The sequence below is a fragment of the Nematostella vectensis genome, chromosome 10, assembly GCF_932526225.1.
Source record: "Nematostella vectensis chromosome 10, jaNemVect1.1, whole genome shotgun sequence".
In the NCBI taxonomy this organism is placed as follows: Eukaryota; Metazoa; Cnidaria; class Anthozoa; order Actiniaria; family Edwardsiidae; genus Nematostella; species Nematostella vectensis.
Window position 1 is genome coordinate 4,127,589 of NC_064043.1, and position 22,887 is coordinate 4,150,475.

General features: G+C 44.0%; 2 protein-coding genes across 5 annotated transcripts in view; one reads left to right on the top strand and one right to left on the bottom strand.

Annotated features, from left to right (window-relative positions):
- LOC116612227 (centrosomal protein of 135 kDa-like) overlaps positions 1–22,887 on the bottom strand; it is a 41,720-nt gene that overhangs the window by 14,114 nt on the left and 4,719 nt on the right. For all 3 annotated transcript variants that reach the window (XM_048733165.1, XM_048733164.1, XM_048733166.1), the window contains exons 4-16: positions 21,330–21,395; positions 20,467–20,617; positions 20,153–20,226; positions 14,205–14,357; positions 13,291–13,506; positions 12,314–12,376; positions 11,803–11,973; positions 11,648–11,725; positions 10,314–10,581; positions 6,641–6,795; positions 5,416–5,471; positions 3,591–3,759; positions 1,236–1,346 (exon numbers count right to left, since the gene is read on the bottom strand). In XM_048733165.1, coding sequence (XP_048589122.1) covers positions 1,236–1,346; positions 3,591–3,759; positions 5,416–5,471; positions 6,641–6,795; positions 10,314–10,581; positions 11,648–11,725; positions 11,803–11,973; positions 12,314–12,376; positions 13,291–13,506; positions 14,205–14,357; positions 20,153–20,226; positions 20,467–20,617; positions 21,330–21,395 — 1,731 coding nt within the window. The remainder of the gene's footprint in view (positions 1–1,235; positions 1,347–3,590; positions 3,760–5,415; positions 5,472–6,640; positions 6,796–10,313; positions 10,582–11,647; positions 11,726–11,802; positions 11,974–12,313; positions 12,377–13,290; positions 13,507–14,204; positions 14,358–20,152; positions 20,227–20,466; positions 20,618–21,329; positions 21,396–22,887) is intronic.
- LOC5504543 (zinc finger protein 879) lies at positions 15,703–20,470 on the top strand. 2 transcript variants are annotated; one of them, XM_032372867.2, is made up of 3 exons: positions 15,703–15,849; positions 16,170–16,278; positions 17,060–20,470. In XM_032372867.2, exons 1-3 carry the CDS (start codon positions 15,749–15,751, stop codon positions 19,295–19,297), a joined length of 2,448 nt encoding a protein of 815 aa, XP_032228758.2. In that variant the 5' UTR covers positions 15,703–15,748; the 3' UTR covers positions 19,298–20,470. The 2 variants fall into 2 exon arrangements, with proteins under 2 accessions (XP_032228758.2, XP_001625441.3); XM_001625391.3 differs by having other exon boundaries at positions 15,765–15,849; positions 16,073–16,278.

A 22,887-nucleotide genomic window follows, 5' to 3' on the forward strand; every position in this document is an offset into this window, starting at 1 on the left:
GACCCGTACCTGATAAACCGACCCCTCCCTGTGTACGTATTCAGCTAAATCTTCCACCCGCACCGTGACCCGTACCTGATAAACCGACTCCTCCCTGTGTACGTATTCAGCTAAATCTTCCTCCCGCACCTTGTCCGGTACCTGATAAACCGACCCCTTCCTGTGTACGTATTCAGCTAAATCTTCCTTCCGCACCGTGACCCGTACCTGATAAACCGACCCCTCCCTGTGTACGTATTCAGCTAAATCTTCCTCCCGCACCTTAACCGGTACCTGATAAACCGACCCCTCCCTGTGCACGTATTCAGCTAAATCTTCCTTCCGCACCGTGACCCGTACCTGATAAACCGACCCCTCCCTGTGTATGTATTCAGCTAAATCTTCCTCCCGCACCGTGACCCGTACCTGATAAACCGACCCCTCCCTGTGTACGTATTCGGCTAAATCTTCCTTCCGCACTGTGACCCGTACCTGATAAACCGACCCCTCCCTGTGTACGTATTCGGCTAAATCTTCCTCCCGCACCGTGACCCGTACCTGATAAACCGACCCCTCCCTGTGTACGTATTCGGCTAAATCTTCCTCCCGCACCGTGACCCGTACCTGATAAACCGACCCCTCCCTGTGTACGTATTTAGCTAAATCTTCCTTCCGCACCTTGACCCGTACCTGATAAACCGACCCCTCCCTGTGTACGTATTCGGCTAAATCTTCCTCCCGCACCGTGACCCGTACCTGATAAACCGGCCCCTCCCTGTGTACGTATTCAGCTAAATCTTCCTCCCGCACCGTGACCCGTACCTGATAAACCGACCGCTCCCTGTGTACGTATTCGGCTAAATCTTCCTCCCGCACCGTGACCCGTACCTGATAAACCGGCCCCTCCCTGTGTACGTATTCAGCTAAATCTTCCTCCCGCACCGTGACCCGTACCTGATAAACCGACCCCTCCCTGTGTACGTATTCGGCTAAATCTTCCTTCCGCACCTTGACCGGTACCTGATAAACCGGCCCCTCCCTGTGTACGTATTCGGCTGAATCTTCCTCCCGCACCGTGACCCGTACCTGATAAACCGGCCCCTCCCTGTGTACGTATTCGGCTAAATCTTCCTCCCGCACCGTGACCCGTACCTGATAAACCGGCCCCTCCCTGTGTACGTATTCGGCTGAATCTTCCTCCCGCACCGTGACCCGTACCTGATAAACCGTGTACGTATCATAAAACCCGCCCGTACCTTCTGTGCGAGTAGTTCCTCCACCCTGGCGACTTGCCGTGCGTAGTCTGAGATCTGGATCTTGAGATTCTCTTGCTCCTCCAAGCACTCCTGCAGCTGCTGATGAATCGCCTGTAATGCAATTATATCACCATTAATGACTTGACAGGACACACAGCGAACAAAATCTTTCACTAAAGCAAACAGGCAGGCAAGCTACCGTTCTTGTCTTCTAGTGACATATCGCCCCCACACCTGTATCCGCACAACTGGTTCCCAACTACCACGGTATTCATGTTCTCCTGCAGTTTTTTACCCTTGCCCTTCTCACCGCACCCCTCTAACCTGGTTCTCTTATGCCAAAGTGCTCAGCTCCTCCTGTAATCACCGGTTCCCTCACTGCCCCCTTCTAACCTGGATCCCAATGCCACAGTGCTCAGGTCCCTCCTGTAATCACCGATTCCCTCACCGTACCCTCCTAACCTGGTTCTCCTATGTCATAGTGTTCAGGTCTCCTGTAACTGCTTTTCCTTCACGCTATCCCTCTTACCTGGTTCTCCTCTGTCATGGTATTTAGGTCTTCTTGTAACTGCTTCTCCTTCACGCTATCCCTCTTACCTGGTTCTCCTCTGTCATGGTATTTAGGTCTTCTTGTAACTGCTTCTCCTTCACGCTATCCCTCTTACCTGGTTCTCCTCTGTCATGGTATTTAGGTCTCCTTGTAACTGCTTTTCCTTCACGCTATCCCTCTTACCTGGTTCTCCTCTGTCATGGTATTTAGGTCTTCTTGTAACTGCTTTTCCTTCACGCTATCCCTCTTACCTGGTTCTCCTGTCATGGTATTTAGGTCTTCTTGTAACTGCTTTTCCTTCACGCTATCCCTCTTACCTGGTTCTCCTCTGTCATGGTATATAGGTCTTCTTGTAACTGCTTCTCCTTCACGCTATCCCTCTTACCTGGTTCTCCTCTGTCATGGTATTTAGGTCTTCTTGTAACTGCTTTTCCTTCACGCTATCCCTCTTACCTGGTTCTCCTCTGTCATGGTATTTAGGTCTTCTTGTAACTGCTTTTCCTTCACGCTATCCCTCTTACCTGGTTCTCCTCTGTCATGGTATTTAGGTCTTCTTGTAACTGCTTTTCCTTCACGCTATCCCTCTTACCTGGTTCTCCTCTGTCATGGTATTTAGGTCTTCTTGTAACTGCTTTTCCTTCACGCTATCCCTCTTACCTGGTTCTCCTCTGTCATGGTATTTAGGTCTTCTTGTAACTGCTTCTCCTTCACGCTATCCCTCTTACCTGGTTCTCCTCTGTCATGGTATTTAGGTCTTCTTGTAACTGCTTCTCCTTCACGCTATCCCTCTTACCTGGTTCTCCTCTGTCATGGTATTTAGGTCTTCTTGTAACTGCTTTTCCTTCACGCTATCCCTCTTACCTGGTTCTCCTCTGTCATGGTATTTAGGTCTTCTTGTAACTGCTTCTCCTTCACGCTATCCCTCTTACCTGGTTCTCCTCTGTCATGGTATTTAGGTCTTCTTGTAACTGCTTCTCTTCACGCTATCCCTCTTACCTGGTTCTCCTCTGTCATGGTATTTAGGTCTCCTGTAACTACTTCTCCTTCACGCTATCCCTCTTACCTGGTTCTCCTCTGTCATGGTATTTAGGTCTCCTGTAACTGCTTCTCCTTCACGCTATCCCTCTTACCTGGTTCTCCTCTGTCATGGTATTTAGGTCTTCTTGTAACTGCTTTTCCTTCACGCTATCCCTCTTACCTGGTTCTCCTCTGTCATGGTATTTAGGTCTCCTGTAACTACTTCTCCTTCACGCTATCCCTCTTACCTGGTTCTCCTCTGTCATGGTATTTAGGTCTTCTTGTAACTGCTTCTCTTCACGCTATCCCTCTTACCTGGTTCTCCTCTGTCATGGTATTTAGGTCTCCTGTAACTACTTCTCCTTCACGCTATCCCTCTTACCTTGTTCTCCTCTGTCATGGTATATAGGTCTTCTTGTAACTACTTCTCCTTCACGCTATCCCTCTTACCTTGTTCTCCTCTGTCATGGTATTTAGGTCTCCTGTAACTACTTCTCCTTCACGCTATCCCTCTTACCTGGTTCTCCTCTGTCATGGTATTTAGGTCTCCTGTAACTGCTTCTCCTTCACGCTATCCCTCTTACCTGGTTCTCCTCTGTCATGGTATTTAGGTCTTCTTGTAACTGCTTTTCCTTCACGCTATCCCTCTTACCTGGTTCTCCTCTGTCATGGTATTTAGGTCTTCTTGTAACTGCTTCTCCTTCACGCTATCCCTCTTACCTGGTTCTCCTCTGTCATGGTATTTAGGTCTTCTTGTAACTGCTTCTCCTTCACGCTATCCCTCTTACCTGGTTCTCCTCTGTCATGGTATTTAGGTCTTCTTGTAGCCGCCGGTTCTCCCTCAGTGCGGCTTCTCTTCCTCGCGTCATCTCGGCTAACTCATCATCACGAGATTCAAGTTGCCTTCGTAAGCTTTTCACTTCACGGTCCTTTAGGCTGCCCTGGTCAAGGGTGTGGCTGAAAACAGATGACAACAATCACTATTTGGTTTACAGAGACATGACGGAAAAACCTGGAAAAAACGCAATTCCAGATAGAGAGAGAAGACATAATTTCTTCAGCGGCTATAGGTTCCTTGTATTACGAACTGATTTTTAATACACAAATAACGTGAGGCCGAAATGCATATACCCTGATTTTGGCTTTTTAAAATAATTTTTCCTTGATCATCATTGCCCTGTGTATCAGCTCGGGGACGAAAAGCTCAAATTTCAATGACACTTTACAAAAAGTCGCATCATTTAAAAAAAAAGTCGCACTTGATATTTTGTTTGCTATAAGTTTCTAAGAACTCAGAGAAATTCTCCGCCTTATTCGATGTGAAATGGGCTTATTTGAAGCGTCACCTCATGTTTTTCCGTCACTTCGTTTACAGAAACTATTCTGTGCTCACCCCTCCATCAGATAGATTAGATAGATAGTTTATTAGAAAAAATTGCGTAGCAGCCCATAGGCTGAATTAGGCATTTACAAAACAATAGATACTATATTACAACTATAATAAATTTAACTATATGCAATAATAGATATAAAATATAAAAATTTAAAAACGTGATAAAGTTCATCCTATATAAAATTAACCATAATCCATAAACCATATATACTCTCCATTTAAGATTTGTTGGCCATCGAGAATGTAAAAGAATTCATGGCTCTGTTTGTTTTGAGGCGGGGCAAGGCAAAGGGCCGTTTTTTCCTAAGGTTATGGCTTGAAACGTTTGATGGAGGCAGCAAGCTCTTTAGTTTATGATTCGGATCAGAAACTATTTCGTCGAAGAGCTTGCTGCAAATTAGGCCGTGGTGCACTTCAAATGGTGTTATGCCCAACAAATCACAAGCACCATCGTAGCTCGTACGGGGCAAAATTATAGATATCGCCCTTTTCTCGATACGTACGAGCTCATTTTTTAGGTACTGCGGCAGGGCGTTATGAAAAACCGGCACCGCATAGTCGACGGCCGAACGAATGCAAGCTTTGTAAAATAAAGATAAGTCTGAGGGAGGTAGCCGAGCCCTTTTTAGTTGGATTAAAAAGTATAGCTTTTTGCTCGATTTCTTGACTACCTCGTTCACATGAGCGTTCCACGACAAGTTATCGCTTATTGTGAGCCCTAATAATTTCGTGCTTTTGACGACCTCAAGCTCCTTTCCCTCGATGGTAATGGCATCGAAAGGTCGAGGCGAGCGCGCAAAAGAAATTCTCATCTCTTTGCATTTATCAGGATTAAGGACTACTCTATTGTCGTGGGACCACTTAATGATGTCGTTGGCAAACCCCTGAGCGCTGCTTAATTCGCCCCTGAGCGCTGCTTAATTCATCTTACATACTGACTCACCACATCCTTATTTGCGTCTATTTCTATTTCACTAATGACAAATATTTGTTGGAGTAAAACGAAGGTGACGCGAAAAGTTGATAGAGCAACTTTTTTGCATTCATTTTTTATTCTTATTCAAATAGCATTAAATAATGAACGAAGATCGTGACGAAATATGATAACTTCGGAAATGGCGATTTTTCACTACCTAGAAAATTAAGACGAAAACGAAACTGAAAAAAACGGGCACATAATTTTAATTACAGGCTTAAAAGCAACGGAAAAAGGAATTCACCTCAATTGCGCTTCTAGATCTTCCATGTTTATCTTCAATTCATTCTCTGCTTTTTCCTGTCGAGAAAAAAATGGTAACCAATAAACAATTGTTGATAATATTCCAGAATGTGTAGCCTCACTAATAACAAGCCTAACAGGCATCTCTTCTAGGCCTCAACTAAATCTACCACATTTATCATCGTCATCCAAGCCTTGTACATGCTCGATTTATTAGCCGCTTTAATGTTTGGTCAATTCGCTCCTCGAGGGACCTTAACGGAACACCCACAAGCGCTTTCTTAGCGGTCTTTTTTCACTAGGTAAGTTGAAGGAAATGCACACGAAAAATAGTTACTTCGCGCGGAGACGCAAGCGGAGAAGGAGACAACGGAATTGTTCAGTCTCCAACGCTAACTCATTTGGTAACGTTCCCGCTAACGAAAATAACTTCTTACAGGCTCATCGCCGAGATAGGTTTGGAGATAGTTCAGCGAATGAAGTGCAGCAACCCAAGCCATACCGCAGAATGGTCAAACTTTGCTCTTCATTAACTTGCTTCGATGATTCTAACGCAATAGAACTCAAGGACGAAAAGCAACAGGGAAAAGAGCTGTAGTAGAAATCGCTTAAAACTTGATGCTGATGCAGGAAAAATTGTTATTGTATTCAGATGGCTTAACGCGGCTTTGCGCGTCGTTTTCCTCGTCTTTGCAAACAGATTCAAGTAGTGACTCGCCGAGGTTAGCGTGAAAGAACAATAGCATGCGTCTTATTGACTCAACTCACAATAGCTTGTTGACCTAGAATTGTTTACTCTGGAATTAGAAAAAATCGCATTCACCACAAAGAATTGGTTACTAATTCGTATATAAGATGGACTGTGCGCAAGGAAAGAAGACAGCCAATTTTGCAGACTCAAAGCATGGAAAAAAAAACTAAAAAAAGATATAATTTCATTTTAAAAATGCTTACTGTCTATCTTCTAATTCAAATCAGTTAGCTGAAATAGCAAAATAATTGAGTATTTTTCAATGCTGGCTAAAACCCTAGATGCAATTATCACAAAAAACACGGGTAAACAGAATTCGTAATAATTCCGCGTTTAGTCGTGAGGTTTTGGCTTGGTACCTGTGTTAGTCGCAAAGTTGGGTTCCCCGTGTTACTATCCCAAAGGTCTCCATATTATTCAAAGCTGCGAGCTCGGGTTACCTGTGCTATTATTCATAGCTTCGAGCTCGGGTTACCTGTGCTATCCTGTTAGCCTCGAGGTTCATGACGTCTTCTGTCTTTTCATCCACCTGAGCCTGCAGTTCATCCTTCACGCGGTCTAGAGATTTAATAGATGCACGAAGTTCGGCGATTTCTTGTCTTTGCGCTGAATTTTTACCATCGAGGGAATCTGACAAAAAGACAATCGAAGAATAACTTGAGATTTCAAGCTTGACGTAAGATCAAAGTAAAAGTTTACCCCACTCACACCCTCAGTATTCTCAAATGACAAACTCTCAATGTAGGAAAAATGCTCAAAGTGAAGTCAGGAACTGTAAGAGATCTTACTACGACTCCAAGGTCTCTTCTCTAAAAGATACCAATGTATCGAAGCGGTGGTCAGAGGTGAAAGCAATCGGTGGCCTCGCCAGGAGATCTGAGTGGTGGCATCAGGTTATTGATAGTGCCACTCCGACAATTGATGCCTTGTGTGAGGAATTTAACTCCTTTCTCGGAAGCTTGACCTCTCACTTTTCACCCCTGGTCCCAAAAGCCTTTGCGACCTCAGTCCCAGTTCCGCCCGAATTCCTCGTCAATGAATACCAAGCCTTTGCAGCCCTCCGTTCAATCAAAAATAAGAAATCTCCTGGCCCTGACCTGATTCCGTCCCGTACCTGGAAGGAATTTGCCTTCGAGTTGGCCCCTGTCATCGCCGACCTATATAACAGCTCTTTGATCGAAGGTTAAGTCCCTGAGCGCCTCAAGCACTCCTGTGCCGAAGATCTCGCCCCCCAAAGAAGTCAAAGAGGATCTCAGACCAATAACACTGACGTCTCCACTAGCCAAAATTCATGAGGAGTTTACTCTGAAGTTGCTTACAGCTGATGTCTTAAATAAACTTGACTTTAAGCAGTTCTCAGTTAGTAGAAAAAGTACGAGGCACGCCTTAGTGTACATGCTACACGTTATCTTAGCTGCAGTACGACGCACACCTTAGTGTACATGCTACATGTTATCTTAGCTGCACTTCAGAAGGGTCGGAATTTCATTAGGATTTTCTTTGCTGATTTTAGCAAGGAGTTTGATTTGGTTGATTACTACCCCTTGCTGAATGAGCTGCGCTTTCTAAATGTCCACCCTGTCTTAATTAGATGGTTATGCTCCTTCCTTAGTAACAGGCCACAATATGTTAGAATTGGCAGCTCATTGTCTTCGCACGTGCGCCCTAGTGGGGGAATCACCCAGGGGACCAAACTAGCTCCCATGCTATTCGCGATCTTAGTTAATCGGCTAGTTTCAAATGGGCCTACGCGACTGAAGTACGTAGATGATACGACCGTCTTCGAAGTAGTACCACGGTGCAGTCCTAGCTATTTGCAATACGCCCTAAATGATGTTAGTTTCTTTGCTGAAATCCTAAGAAATGCAGGGAGCTAGAGATAAATTTCCTGCAGTATATTCCAGCTAGCCCGGTCCAATTGAACGTTTTTGGAGCTTCTGTAAAGAAAGTGGACAGTTATAAGATTCTTGGGGTTCATATAAGTAGCGACCTCACGTGGAATGTGCATGCCGACTTTATCATTAAGAAGGCAAACAAACGCCTTTATGCGCTACGAACACTTAAGAAGGCTGGTGTCCAGCCCAATGATTTGGTGCGCATATACTATTCACTAATTAGATCTGTCCTTGAATATGCCGCGCCAATATGGGCTGGGCTTCCTGTCTATCTTTCAGACATGCTTGAAACAGTTCAGAGGAGGGCGATGCGCATCATCTTTCCGCAGGTCGAGTATATCACCGCCCTTCACAGCTCTGGACTCGGGTCCCTTGCTGAGCGCCGGGATTGCCTATGTCGCTCATTTGCGACCAAAGCTAGAACGTCTCCTCCTCTGAGCTATGTTTTCCCTAGAGGCGATACAATAAGCCATGGCTACTCTCTGAGATCGTGTACACAGAGAACTGATACATTTCGAGGAATGACCTCTAGGCTTAATGAGTTTGTAACCGTTCGTTACCAGTGATATTTATGGCAAATAACTTCGTCATGTGTTATGACCATAGCACTGTAATTCAGTAGTACCTGCGATAGTGGTGGTTGAAATAAACTATTATTATTATTATCACCCATCCTAGTGGTGTTAGGTTTACGGAGTCACTCACCCATCCTAGTGGTGTTATGTTTACGGCTTCACTCACCCATCCTAGTGGTGTTAGGTTTACGGCGTCACTCACCCATCCTAGTGGTGTTAGGTTTACGGAGTCACTCACCCATCCTAGTGGTGTTAGGTTTACGGAGTCACTCACCCATCCTAGTGGTGTTAGGTTTACGGCGTCACTCACCCATCCTAGTGGTGTTAGGTTTACGGCGTCACTCACCCATCCTAGTGGTGTTAGGTTTACGGCGTCACTCACCCATCCTAGTGGTGTTAGGTTTACGGAGTCACTCACCCATCCTAGTGGTGTTAGGTTTACGGCGTCACTCACCCATCCTAGTGGTGTTAGGTTTACGGCGTCACTCACCCATCCTAGTGGTGTTAGGTTTACGGCGTCACTCACCCATCCTAGTGGTGTTAGGTTTACGGAGTCACTCACCCATCCTAGTGGTGTTAGGTTTACGGAGTCACTCACCCATCCTAGTGGTGTTAGGTTTACGGCGTCACTCACCCATCCTAGTGGTGTTATGTTTACGGCGTCACTCACCCATCCTAGTGGTGTTAGGTTTACGGAGTCACTCACCCATCCTAGTGGTGTTATGTTTACGGCGTCACTCACCCATCCTAGTGGTGTTATGTTTACGGCGTCACTCACTCATCCTAGTGGTGTTAGGTTTACGGAGTCACTCACCCATCCTAGTGGTGTTAGGTTTACGGCGTCACTCACCCATCCTAGTGGTGTTAGGTTTACGGCGTCACTCACCCATCCTAGTGGTGTTATGTTTACGGCGTCACTCACCCATCCTAGTGGTGTTATGTTTACGGCGTCACTCACCCATCCTAGTGGTGTTAGGTTTACGGCGTCACTCACCCATCCTAGTGGTGTTATGTTTACGGCGTCACTCACCCATCTTAGTGGTGTTAGGTTTACGGCGTCACTCACCCATCCTAGTGGTGTTATGTTTACGGCGTCACTCACCCATCCTAGTGGTGTTAGGTTTACGGCGTCACTCACCCATCCTAGTGGTGTTAGGTTTACGGAGTCACTCACCCATCCTAGTGGTGTTATGTTTACGGCGTCACTCACCCATCCTAGTGGTGTTATGTTTACGGCGTCACTCACTCATCCTAGTGGTGTTAGGTTTACGGAGTCACTCACCCATCCTAGTGGTGTTAGGTTTACGGCGTCACTCACCCATCCTAGTGGTGTTAGGTTTACGGCGTCACTCACCCATCCTAGTGGTGTTATGTTTACGGCGTCACTCACCCATCCTAGTGGTGTTATGTTTACGGCGTCACTCACCCATCCTAGTGGTGTTAGGTTTACGGCGTCACTCACCCATCCTAGTGGTGTTATGTTTACGGCGTCACTCACCCATCTTAGTGGTGTTAGGTTTACGGCGTCACTCACCCATCCTAGTGGTGTTATGTTTACGGCGTCACTCACCCATCCTAGTGGTGTTAGGTTTACGGCGTCACTCACCCATCCTAGTGGTGTTAGGTTTACGGCGTCACTCACCCATCCTAGTGGTGTTATGTTTACGGCGTCACTCACCCATCCTCTCCTCCAGCATTGCGATCTTCTCCTCTGCCGCCTGTAGCTCTCCCGCGGTACGGGTCAGGCGCCGTTGGTAATCCTCGGCCGCGCGCTCCGCCTGTTCGCACCTCAGTGCCTCTTTACTGACCTGCGTCTCACGCTCGTACGCGGTGTCTTTCGCTATGGAAAGCTGCGCCGAGGTCTGCTTCACCTGGCTCTCCAGCGATGAGATCATGTTACGGAGTGACGAGACACGGGACTGGAGCTCGGAGCGGTCACTTTCGAGCTGAGAAAACGGGCGAATTATCCACTGGTTCTCTATTACGGAATTACCCATGTGTACGACGCATTTAATACTCCAAGGTGACCTCCAAAATCAAGGCAATTTTTCTGCACACGCTCTTAATGTAAACGGTCTCATACGCTCCCATAGGCCTCCTCCCCTCCTCTTTTTGCAGCCTAAGAAAGAGATCGCTGGATCCTCGAACATGGTTTTATACACGGAGCCGCGTCTGGGATGCTTATCGATATTTGCATAGTTTCAGGTTTTGTCATTTTTGTATTTCGTAAATCGTCATTCCAACTTTTTAAAATTCCTGACAAAAAAGCCATTTCATCTCACAAAAATTATTGAGAAATAAGTGAATCACACTATTTCTAAATTTTCAAATTTTTAAAAAAATGAGCATCGAAAGTCTGGATGCGCCTTATACACGCGCAGTGTCATATAATTATTTCAAGAAACGTTGTCCATATGAAAGCGCGTAAGCGTACGCGCCAAGAACGCGAGGCAGTCTAGGAAGATTTGTTCACCTGCCAATATTCTAGAAACAAAATGATTTCGAATGCATTTCAAACATTTATCTGCCTGTTTGAAGACAGAGCAACATATTTAGACTTCATCTGTACATGGCAAAGCCGCGTTATGGTCTAAACGATTCGTTTTTCGCATGCTGCGTTGCGGTATGGGCGCGCGTCGCTGTGGACAACTTTTTTTGAAATAGCTATATACAAATACATGAGTAGCAAACCAAACTCACGTAGGAGCCAATAATCGAGTATAAAACCCTACCACCCATCTGCCCCACCTCAACGTCCTTCCCCCCTCCCCCCATTCATTAGATAGCGTTACCTTTTCAATGCTACCCCCCTCCCCCATACATTAGATGGCGTTACCTTTTCAATGCTACCCCCCTCCCCCATACATTAGATGGCGTTACCTTTTCAATGCTACCCCCCTCCCCCATACATTAGATGGCGTTACCTTTTCAATGCTACCCCCCTCCCCCATACATTAGATGGCGTTACCTTTTCAATGCTACCCCCCTCCCCCATACATTAGATGGCGTTACCTTTTCAATGATGGTCTCGTCGTTCGCGATTTTGTCTTCGTAACGTCGTTTTTCCTGCTGCTGGGTCTCCAGTGCGATCTGTCGCGCAAAGAAATGTCACAAAACAACAAATGTCTAACCTTTTTTTTTAAAGAAACGTGAAATCATCGCGATACCTTTAATTTATCCTCCAGGTTCTCGATCTGATTATGCGTGCGTCGTAAATCGGCTACTGCATTGTCCCTCTCAGCTTCCACGCGGCATAACACGACCGAGGCGGCTCGCGATGGTGACTGGGACCGGGAACGTTCGACTTGTCGCCGTAGACGTTGAATCTCGTCTAAAGACTACGGACAAAGTAGGCATGGTATATTCAATATAACAATTGTTAAATCGTCTGGAGTCTAATTTACCACTTTGATGTTCAAAATAATACCTAGTCCAAGAAAAGGTCCTGTTAGAAAAAGTGTATTTTTCGACTTTAAAAATGGAAAAAGTAGTTGAGAAATACCCACAGCAGAATAGCAGAAAGAAAGTTTTTTCTTCCCATGTCGATATGTCGCACCAAGGAAAAAGTAGTTGAGAAATACCCAAAGCAGAGTAGCAGAAAGAAAGTTTTCTCTTCCCATGTCAATATGCCGTACTAAGTTTTATATATTGACTAGTGTTTATAACTATTGCACTCACTTGTTCGTACAGTATCTGCACCTTGTCCCTGTCCTGGGTGAGCGTCTTCACGTTGGACTGAATCTGGAATCAGAACAAAAACCGCCAAATCGACAAATTTCAATTGGTAAGACAAAGCCCCGCAAGTATCTGAATGTTGCCTTAGTTCTCTCCCTCTCTTGATCATGTGCTTCTCAAATCTCTCAACAAAGCTCTGTAACTGGTCTTCCTCTTGCATCACCCCTCCACTCTCACCCCCCCCCCCCTCCCCTCTCACCCCCCCCCCCCTCCAATCTCACCGTCAAGCCCTTCTCAAACTTCTCCACCAAGCCCTGTTACTCGTCTCGCTTTTCTATCATCACCTAAACACCCACCCCTCCCCCCTCCAATCTCACCTCCGTCACGTGTTTCTCAAACTTCTCCACCAAGCCCTGTTACTGGTCTCGCTTTTGTATCATCACCTAAACACCCACCCCTCCCCCCTCCAATCTCACCTCCGTCACGTTTTTCTCAAACTTCTCCACCAAGCCCTGTTACTGGTCTCGCTCTTGTATCATCACCTGAACACCCACCCCTCCCCCCTCCAATCTCACCTCCGTCATGCCCTTCTCAAACTTCTCCACCAAGCCCTGTTACTCGTCTCGCTCTTGTATCATCACCTAAACACCCACCCCTCCCCCCTCCAATCTCACCTCGGTCACGTGTTTCTCAAACTTCTCCACCAAGCCCTGTTACTGGTCTCGCTCTTGTATCATCACCTAAACACCCACTCCCCCCCCCCCCCCCCCCTCCAATCTCACCTCGGTCATGTGTTTCTCAAATTTCTCCACCAAGCCCTGTTACTGGTCTCGCTCTTGTATCATCACCTAAACACCAACTCCTCTCCCCTCCAATCTCACCTCGGTCATGTGTTTCTCAAACTTCTCCACCAAGCCCTGTAACTCGTCTCTCTCTTGTATCATCACCTAAACACCCACTCCTCCCCCCTCCAATCTCACCTCGGTCATGTGTTTCTCAAACTTCTCCACCAAGCCCTGTAACTCGTCTCGCTCGCGTCTTAGCCTGTTCACCTCGGTGCTACTGCCACCTGAGTCCCGTTCTCGTGTGGGTGGCGACATGGGCGTTGTCTTGTTACGGAGAAGTTCGCACTCGCGTTTGTAGAAATCCCGCTCCTCTTCCATCAACTGGAGCATGCTTTCAAGATGCGCCTGTGACTGGATGAGAAAGAGACCAAACAGGCTTCTTCATGCACAGCCAGGATTTACTTTAGGGGGTGGGAGATGTTAAGTCACACATACAAATCCAAAACGTTTTAAGGACTCTATAAAGGAAAGACTGTGTTTTTGCGTCCTAGCCTACCTGTAGGCTTTGATAGTTTTTAGGGTACGAAAACCCCTAAAACACGGAGTTTGCATACCACGGCCGCCATTCTGGATAATGCGCTCCGCAGGGGGAGGGGGAGGAAAAATGCGTGGGGCAGGGGGAGGAGAGGGAGTGCCCATTCTTCTAGTAATGCGCCAGGATCGGCAAAGAGCTATCGAGATTGGAAGATAAGCGAGCTGAATTATCAGATATGAAACAAATAGTAAGGCACTTTCCAACTCAATTACTATAGAGATTACTACAATAGGTAACCATAGTAAGATTGCTGATTTGGTTACGTTTATTGACGAGACAAGTGTGACAACATACGTAACATAAGACAACTATGACAATTCGCGCGTGACACGTTACGAAATCAAATTAGGGTAACAACTTGCGTGACCTGAGACAACTATGACAATTTGCGAGTGAGACGTTACGCGATCAAATGAGGGTAACAACTTGTGTGACCAGAGACTAACGCGTAACATTGTGTGACCAGACAAGTATGCCAACTTTCATGAACAAAGACAAGCGTGACTACACATACCTTCCCACCCTTTTTGGTCTTCCTGCCCGCGGTCGGGGAGCCCTTGGCCGTCAGTCTCTTTCGCATCATCTCTTGTAGCGAGTCACACTCGCTCTTGTAGTAGTCACGCTCCTTCTCAAGCGTCTTCATGAGTTTGTCCAAGCGCGATGGAGACTGGGGACGAAGGTGAGTTTGTCAAGACAAAAGATACTCGCGGCTACAAAAGGCTAGAGCTTCGCGCACGGTAACTTTCACGAATTTCGCAAGTAGTACTTTTTCCACGCATCAAAAAGTTTAAAATTAACAAGAAATTTGTTTTGCAAAAATTAATGCACTGCCGATTTTTATTTAAACATTTAAGAATTTTTGTCGGCACACAAATTAAGATCAGCTGATATGCTCTGTTCAATACAGTATAAGCTCTACTGTGGTGTAATTAATCAAATTGAAGAATACAATAGAGCATACACGACTCTATGGAATCCCAATTACCCAAAGACTCGAGCACCCAGCTAATTCAAAGTCTGCATTAGTGCTCCGAAAACACGTGTTAGGAACTCCCCTGACCACTCATAGAACTAATTTTGAGTCCCCTAGATATCATAAGTTATTCCTACTCGAATAACTTCAAATGTCTTAATAAAGGGCTCGGCCTTACTGAGGTTCGTTTATATATATTTCAACATACGATAAAATCACACCCGATAACTCAAACTATATAAGGCTTTACGGACTATATACCGCCGCTTGCCGATGAATGGGAGATCACACTTGCTAAGGGCGGCGTTTTTCTTTTCTTTTTTTCTTTCGCGTGTGCTACACAATAGATCGGGCCGGCGTAACAAACGAGATCCATTATACCGGAATCGGTTTGGAAAACAATGGAACGATTAACGATAGACATATTTGATGACTCAGCATCGGAGGGTATCTTAAACTTAATAACCAGCTTGTTGTGTGTGTTTAGTATATCACAAGAAGGCTGTAACATAATCAATCAATTTATTTTACATCTAACAGACGCAGGAAGTGGTTGCCAAATCTCCCGAGCGTAAGGCACGAGTTATGTAGATAGGCTGGATCACTTTCGGTTTGTGTTATATTCAGGCCCGAGATACGCAGGCAATAGAAAGTAGTGGTCAATGTGTCGGGAAAAAGAATCGAATATCTTTTGTTCTATACGCTTTGTTTGAGACTGGATGGGTTAAATGCTCTAGACGCGAACCCAGATAACCCGAATTTCTCCGTAACTCGAACTCTGAGCTTCTTCCCTTGGGTTTGGTCCTAATTCGAGTCATTTTTACCCCGGTAATTCGAGCTCGAGACCGGATAACTCCAACCAACGCACGCTTGAAGTATTTGTCGTTTCTGTGGCTACATTTTACCTCTTTAACTACAACTTTTCCCTTACTTCAAAAAAAAAAAAAATGCAATGGATCCGCTGGTGGCAACAACTAAAGCGGGGTTTTCCCTAGGCAGGTTCAACCCAATCAGCGTTACTTTTTGATGACGTGACACCTGAGTAAACGAAACCCGAGGAAACCGTGGGCTCACATTGAAACCGGATGCTCCCGCGTCATACCTTAGTCAAACAAATCACGTCGACAGAGGAGATACCGGCGGAGAAAACTTTTAGTCTTCCCCGCTATATTGGCCGACAATTGAGGTAACTTGGCCCGAATAGATCGACATTGTATATCTGTCCTGTATTGATTAGATCATTTGTACAAGCGAATGATACATGCGCTACTACTCGCATCGGGGCGGAAGATAAGAGTCATATCAAGACGGGATATAGTAATGTGAATTTTTAACAAATCACACGCTTGAAGTGATACCTATACTAAATAATTTCATAGATGTCTTTCTACTCCCAATGTTTTTTTCAGCGCATTGAAGAATATCTAAGATGCTTGGTAGAGTTTATAGAGTTACCAACGTGAGCATTGTAACGCAATCGCTGAGACTAAACATCCTGTGTTGCAGTATTATGAGTGAGTCTCAATGGTACAGTTATCACTCCAAGGCAGGCGAACTGTTGTTCTACTATAACCACTTCACGGATGAGTATAGATGGGTCCAGGGGAGATCTCAAGTAAGTATAGCCAACACTCTCGTGTGCGGACACGTTTAGTTACCCCCAATGAATGGCTATGCCAAATGCTATGAGCTCCCTTGCGCGCTATTTAACATTTTTAGCGCGTTCATAATATTCATTATTTCAGATCGTTCTCCCCTATTAACTCTGGTCCACGGACGTCTAGCCATATAAATCTCCACGGAAAATAGTATTGTATGAGGGGGAGGGGAAATCACTTTTGAATAGCTTGGATACAACGAAAGCTCTGCTCATTTTAAACAAGTTTATGTCTGAAAAGGGAAGGGGCCGCGAAAATAACAAAGCTCAAATGCTTGAGAAGAAGTAGGAATTAAAAGAGCTTCCCTGAAGCAATTCGGAAAGTGTCGATTTATGCACAGGTCAAACGTCCGCTAGACCGCATCATTAGCATTTGCTTCTAATTGTTTGGACACCTTTGTGTAAACATGTTATTGTTTCCCTTAATTAAAAAAGTGTAGGTTTTTGTGCGCCAAAATGACTGAAAATTATAGTGACAAATGCCGCCCGGGTCGCGATATATCGTGTGATTTTTTTTTTATTACTTTGTCTGCGCAAGGTAAAACCGCAATACCATGCGCTGTAGGCTAATTAATTTCCATTTGAGCTATAGATCCACAAATTCTAAATCACCGATGCAACGAAAGCGGCATCCCAGGCTTATGGAAGAAAATAAACGAAATTATATTTTCAAACATTTTTATGATTTTATTTTTTCGAATGCGCAATTGAAAAAAAAAAACCGTTTGACTTATTTCAGACTCTCGATAGTGGAAATGAGGGCCCGCTTATGCTAGACCGACTAACAAAAGTGAAAACAGAAAGTATCGCACACATTGAAAAATACGACAAGAGGCCACGCAATGAAGAAGAAGAGCGAGTCGTGGATGTAACGAAACGCGACACGGAGGACTTGGGTACGGTAAAGTGCGAGGAACAGGAGGAAGTGCAGATAATGAACGAGGTGGGAGAGGAAGAGGATGACGATGTCATTTTTGAGGAGGCGGAGAAAGAGGAGGTTGGGGTGGAAGATAAGGAAGAGGTGAAAAAGGAGGGAGGAGAAAGAGATGGGGAGGTGTTAGTGATGGGATACGAGGATGAGGAAAAAGTAAACGATTTAGTGATTGAAGAGGTGAAGGACGAGAAGGAGGAAGACGACGACGATGAGGATGATGTTTTGTTAGGAAAGGAGGAGGAGAGAGAGGTAACTGATGATTATATGCATTGCACACAAGTGACAAGCTCACCAGGATGTTACATCAAGGAGGAGACAAACTTGTGGGAAAAACTTGCTTCTGGTAGCCCTCTCAATGATTGTATTCAACAAATCAAAAAAGAACAGGCGGGAGATATATCAAAGAGCCAGGATGGTACAGGCTGTAGAGTTAAGGTGGAAAAAGATCTAGAAAATAACACTATACGAGAGCATGGAGAATTAACAGCGAGAAAGGAAGAGAGAGCAATATGGCCAGAGACTGACATGGAAAATTGCGAAGAGGCTGCTCAGAGCTCCAGACAACAAGAAGGAAATGAAAGCAAGAGGTCAGACATTGTGGCAAAGAAGAGAAAGGTCATACCGGCTAATAGGGACAGTTCAAAGAAGCAAGTGAAAAAGAAGAGAAAGGCAAACAGTACTGCAATAACTGAGGAAAAGAAGGATACAACTAAGGACTTAGATTCCAAACAGTTAAACACTGGCGAGAAAAATATTAGGGCTATTAGGGATTTAGAAAATAAAGAGATTAGTACAGAGAAAAGGAGGAAAGCTAGGCGTAAGAAGTTTGAAAGTTCTGGCGATTCAAAGCAAAGATTCCAGTGCAGCTATTGCAGCAAGCAGTTTGGAAGAATGGAACACTTGCAAGCACATGAGAGGACTCACACAGGAGAGAAGCCATATATCTGCCATTACTGTGGCAAGGCATTCGCTCAGACCTCCAACCTCGCCCGACATACAAGGTCCCACACAAATGAGAAACCATATGAATGCAGATACTGTGACAAGCAGTTTGCAGATTTTTCTTCCTGCAAGAGACATGAATGGCAACATACCGGTGAGAAACCTTACTCATGTAAGATATGCGGTAAGGGGTTTACAAATCCTGGCAATGTTACTAGCCACATGAAACAGCATTCTGATGAGAAGGGGTACAAGTGTGTGGAGTGCGGGAGAGCATTTAAACTGTCTACAACCTTGAAGACACACATGTGGGTCCATAAGGAGAAAAAGCCCTTGGAATGCACAGAGTGCGATAAATCCTTTGTCCAGGAGTCTGCTCTTAGAGTACATATGATGAGACATGATGGTGTCAAACCCTTTTCTTGCCCTCTGTGCACCCAGAGATTCGTAAACCAGTCAGCACTGAATGTTCACCAGAAAGTGCATAGCGAGGAAAGGCCATACAAATGTGAGGTCTGCATGAAGGCTTTCAAGTGCTCAACACATTTGATTCGCCACGGTAAGATCCATGTAGGGAATAAGCCCTTTAAATGCAATGATTGCGATGCAGCATTTTTTGCAGCACATGAATTGAAGAAGCACAGCAGACGGCATACAGGGGAAAAGCCTTATGCATGTGTGAACTGTAACAAGGCATTTAGTTCTTCTTCCTCGCTGAGTCTTCACATGAAGCGACATGCTGGAGACACACCCCACAAATGTGATATCTGTGGCAAAGGATTTGTGAACAAGGGGGCACTAAAGCTTCACATCGTAGGAGTTCACACGGATAAAAAACCTCATCAATGTCAACTCTGTGGAAAACCTTTCTTACACAGTTGCTCTTTGGAAGTTCACATGAGGAGTCATACAGGAGAGAAGGAGTTCATCTGCAAGATCTGTGGCAAGGCGTCAACTACAAGGGATGCCCTCAAAAGGCATTTGCGCATTCATACAGGTGAAAGACCTTATAAGTGCAAGATCTGCAAAAGGGCATTTGGGGATGCAAGTTCGAGGAACAAACACGAGAAGAGACACTCTAGTTCTGGTGTGAGTCAGTAGCCTTGTGTTCACATTATAGGAACTCTAGTTATGGTGTAAGTCAGGAACCTTGTGTTCACATTATAGGAACGCTAGACACTCTAGTTCTGGTGTAAGTCAGTAGCCTTGTGTTCACATTATAGGAACGCTAGACACTCTAGTTCTGGTGTAAGTCAGTAGCCTTGTGTTCACATTATAGGAACGCTAGACACTCTAGTTCTGGTGTGAGTCAGTAGCCTTGTGTTCACATTATAGGGACTCTAGTTATGGTGTAAGTCAGTAGCCTTGTGTTCACATTATAGGAACGCTAGACACTCTAGTTCTGGTGTGAGTCAGTAGCCTTGTGTTCACATTATAGGAACTCTAGACACTCTAGTTCTGGTGTAAGTCAGTAGCCTTGTGTTCACATTATAGGAACTCTAGACACTCTAGTTCTGGTGTAAGTCAGTAGCCTTGTGTTCACATTATAGGAACGCTAGACACTCTAGTTCTGGTGTAAGTCAGTAGCCTTGTGTTCACATTATAGGAACGCTAGACACTCTAGTTCTGGTGTAAGTCAGTAGCCTTGTGTTCACATTATAGGGACTATAGACACTCTAGTTCTGGTGTGAGTCAGGAACCTTGTGTTCACATTATAGGGACTCTATCAAAGTAGGAGCACTGGATATTTTTCTCTGGCTTTATGCAGTAAAAGAATTTTTTACCAAGCCTCAACAGGAAATCTGACAATGTATGAATCGTCCCCACCACATTTTTAGTGATACTGTTTCATGTGATTCAGCAGGAATACATTATATTTTTAAACATGGACACTCCATTTTGATGATTTCCAAAAGAAATCTTTATCGTTTTTATAATTACATTAGAGTTTCTTACCTTGTCTCTGCCTTTTTTCCCTTTCACTGATTTGGTTAGTTTTAGCCGCTCAAGTTCCATGACAAGATCACGTTCTAAAAAGATTTAATCAATAAGATGATTGCACTCAATAATATTTTCTTTTTATATGTTTAGTTCAAAAATGAAAATGAAATTAAATATTTTTTCTACTATCAAATCTGATTTACAAATATTATATTATATTATATTATATTTGAGAAGTGACCAATAATAGAACATTGTACTGTATACTGAGATTTTTTGTATAATTACAAAGTACAACCATAATGAAAGCGAATAAAAAACAATTTTACCATTGATAGTTAGCTGTGCATTCTTTTCAGAGAGCCGTTTACGTTCCTTTTCAGATTTGTCCAAGAGTTCAGCTGCACTGCGTGTGTCCGCATTAGATTTGTTGACAAGTGCAGCCAGTCCCTCATTGTCCTCAATTAAGCGCTTCCTCTCCTATAAAAATGTTTATGAGTTTTCATGAGTTTTGTCAAGTGCTTTGGTGTGGTATGGTATGGCTATTCCTGCCATTTGCAGTAAAACACTGAATTGCAAGCAGTACACACTGAAAAATGAAATACAAATACGATTGCAATAATAATAAATGGGCCTATCAGTACAACTGATAAATGACAAATTTTACAGATCCAAAGGACCTCTTTGTTTGGGTAGTTTGTCTGTTCGCCCCTGATATTAGCGAGATATCGTGATTGGTTTTGGCCCTCAGTTGTGGGTCAGGGAATTGACACTTGACAAAAGTATGACACTTATAAGCACAGCTTTCCTCAAGGGAAAAAACCCTGGACGATTCAGCAACTCTTGTGTATGTTTCAGTATGTTGTACAGTATATTACTGTGTATTTTATGCACAATCTTCTCTATCCTATATAAGAATGTACAGCTTTTCTGTCTCTTGCCGTTATTTAAGGCTCTCTAGTGCTCTCTTCAATAGTTTGCAGCCTGCTAAAAAACACTTTTTGGCTTCTGTTATCGCATTTGGTGCTGTTTGATTGGTCAGCACCTTGCCATGGTGTGTAGGGAAAACATTTCAGTGCAGGCAAATGAAAGCCTTCCAAGAATTTTGAATGACAAAAACCAAAAGGCAATTTACCTTTCAGAGATTGTCTGTAGACTTCGCACAGTATTGAAAATCACAGCAGACACTCACCTTGCGTAGTTCTAGAACCTCTTGGTTAGAGTCCTCAGTGCGCAGCTGTAAGTTTTTAATTTCAGCCTAGAACCATTATATGACAAAATTAGAGATATAAACCAGGGTAAAGCCATGATGTAAAAAGTTAATACTGGGCCACAGCAAACCTTTTCCCTCCATGCCTGAAATCACCATACAATTGTGTGCTAATTATAATTCTAGAATACCCCATTCTTTTCTTATTCTAAGTTCAACTTTGCTGTTCTGTGTCAATTATGTATGTGCCATGTCTCACAAAAAAGGCCTGAACAACATTGCTAAAAAAAAGAGTGAAAAAAAAAACCCTTTAAGAGCTGTTGTCAGACACACATTTGTTATTGCTGTTAAGGCAAATTATGAGAAGCAACGCCAAAATAGCCACCTAAATATAAAATCTTTATTTACTAAATTCAATAAATAAATATTGCAACAGCTTTCCCAAATCAGCTGATGGAAATGGATGCTTTCTCACGCTTGGTATTTTGCTAAAATAGCGGCTGACAGACAGAGAATTGTTTGATTTTATGTAACACTGTAACCTCAATGTTTAAAATTTTGGAAGCCATGATCAACAAGTCATCAAGGAAAATTATTCAAATGGACTCCATGCAACAATTATATAAGTGTGTCATCTTTGTTTATTGGCTTTGTCACACAAAAATACTACTGTTTACAATAGGAAATAAACAAAATAAAGAAAATAAGAAACAATGTGACAGGGGAAGAAAAGTAAGCCCCAATTGAAATTCTTTTCCAACAAATTACAAACAATAAAAATTCTAAAACGAAAATAAAAATTGAATTACATAAATTTAAGCTCTATGAAATTATGGAGGTTGGTAAAAAGCAAGTTTCTCTAAATAGTGAGTTGTCAGCTGATATCTGAAAGTTTAACAGTTCTAGGGAAATACGAATTCCTGTAATAATTTTGGTTGTGATTGGAAAAAAGGCGGTAATTGTTAGGATGGTAATTTCGAGTATTGTAATGGGACGTGGCTGGAGAGAGAAGGCTAGCTAAACTAATGCTCACATCAGCATTTTTTATTTTAAATAACAGAACTAGACCGGTTATGTCTCTTTGATATTCTAATGGGAGGAGCTTAAGAGTTTTCAGCCTTTCTGTGTATGAAACATCAGCGGGATAGTTCAAAATAAACTTGGATGCTCGACACTGGATGTTCTCAATCAGAGCTTTGTGCTTGCCTGTCGAAGGCGACCAAATGCAAGAAGCATACTCCAGGTGGGGCCTAACAAGGGTGCAGTACAGCAGCTGTCTTGTAGTTGGGTCGAGGATGTCAGAACAGACCCGCTTCACTAGTCCAAGCACCCTGTTTGCTTTTGCGCACATAGGCTCGATGTGAGGACCCCAAGACAGATCTTTGGTAATTGTAACGTCGAGGTCAGTCACTTGCGCTACTGGATCCAGGGTGCGACCGCATAGTTGGTAAGGGTATGGAGGACGCTTGGTGGAACGCTTCTTTGACATGTGCACCACTTTACACTTAGATGCACTAAACTCCATGCCGTGCTCTAGACT

Bases quoted from the DNA above. Each gene is read 5' to 3' on its own strand.
- LOC5504543 (XM_032372867.2), top strand. From the start codon at position 15,749: ATGCTCCCGCGTCATACCTTAGTCAAACAAATCACGTCGACAGAGGAG. The intron at 15,850-16,169 runs GTAACTTGGCCC...CCTGTGTTGCAG, and splicing joins TATATTGGCCGACAATTGAG to TATTATGAGTGAGTCTCAAT. The intron at 16,279-17,059 runs GTAAGTATAGCC...GACTTATTTCAG, and splicing joins GGGTCCAGGGGAGATCTCAA to ACTCTCGATAGTGGAAATGA.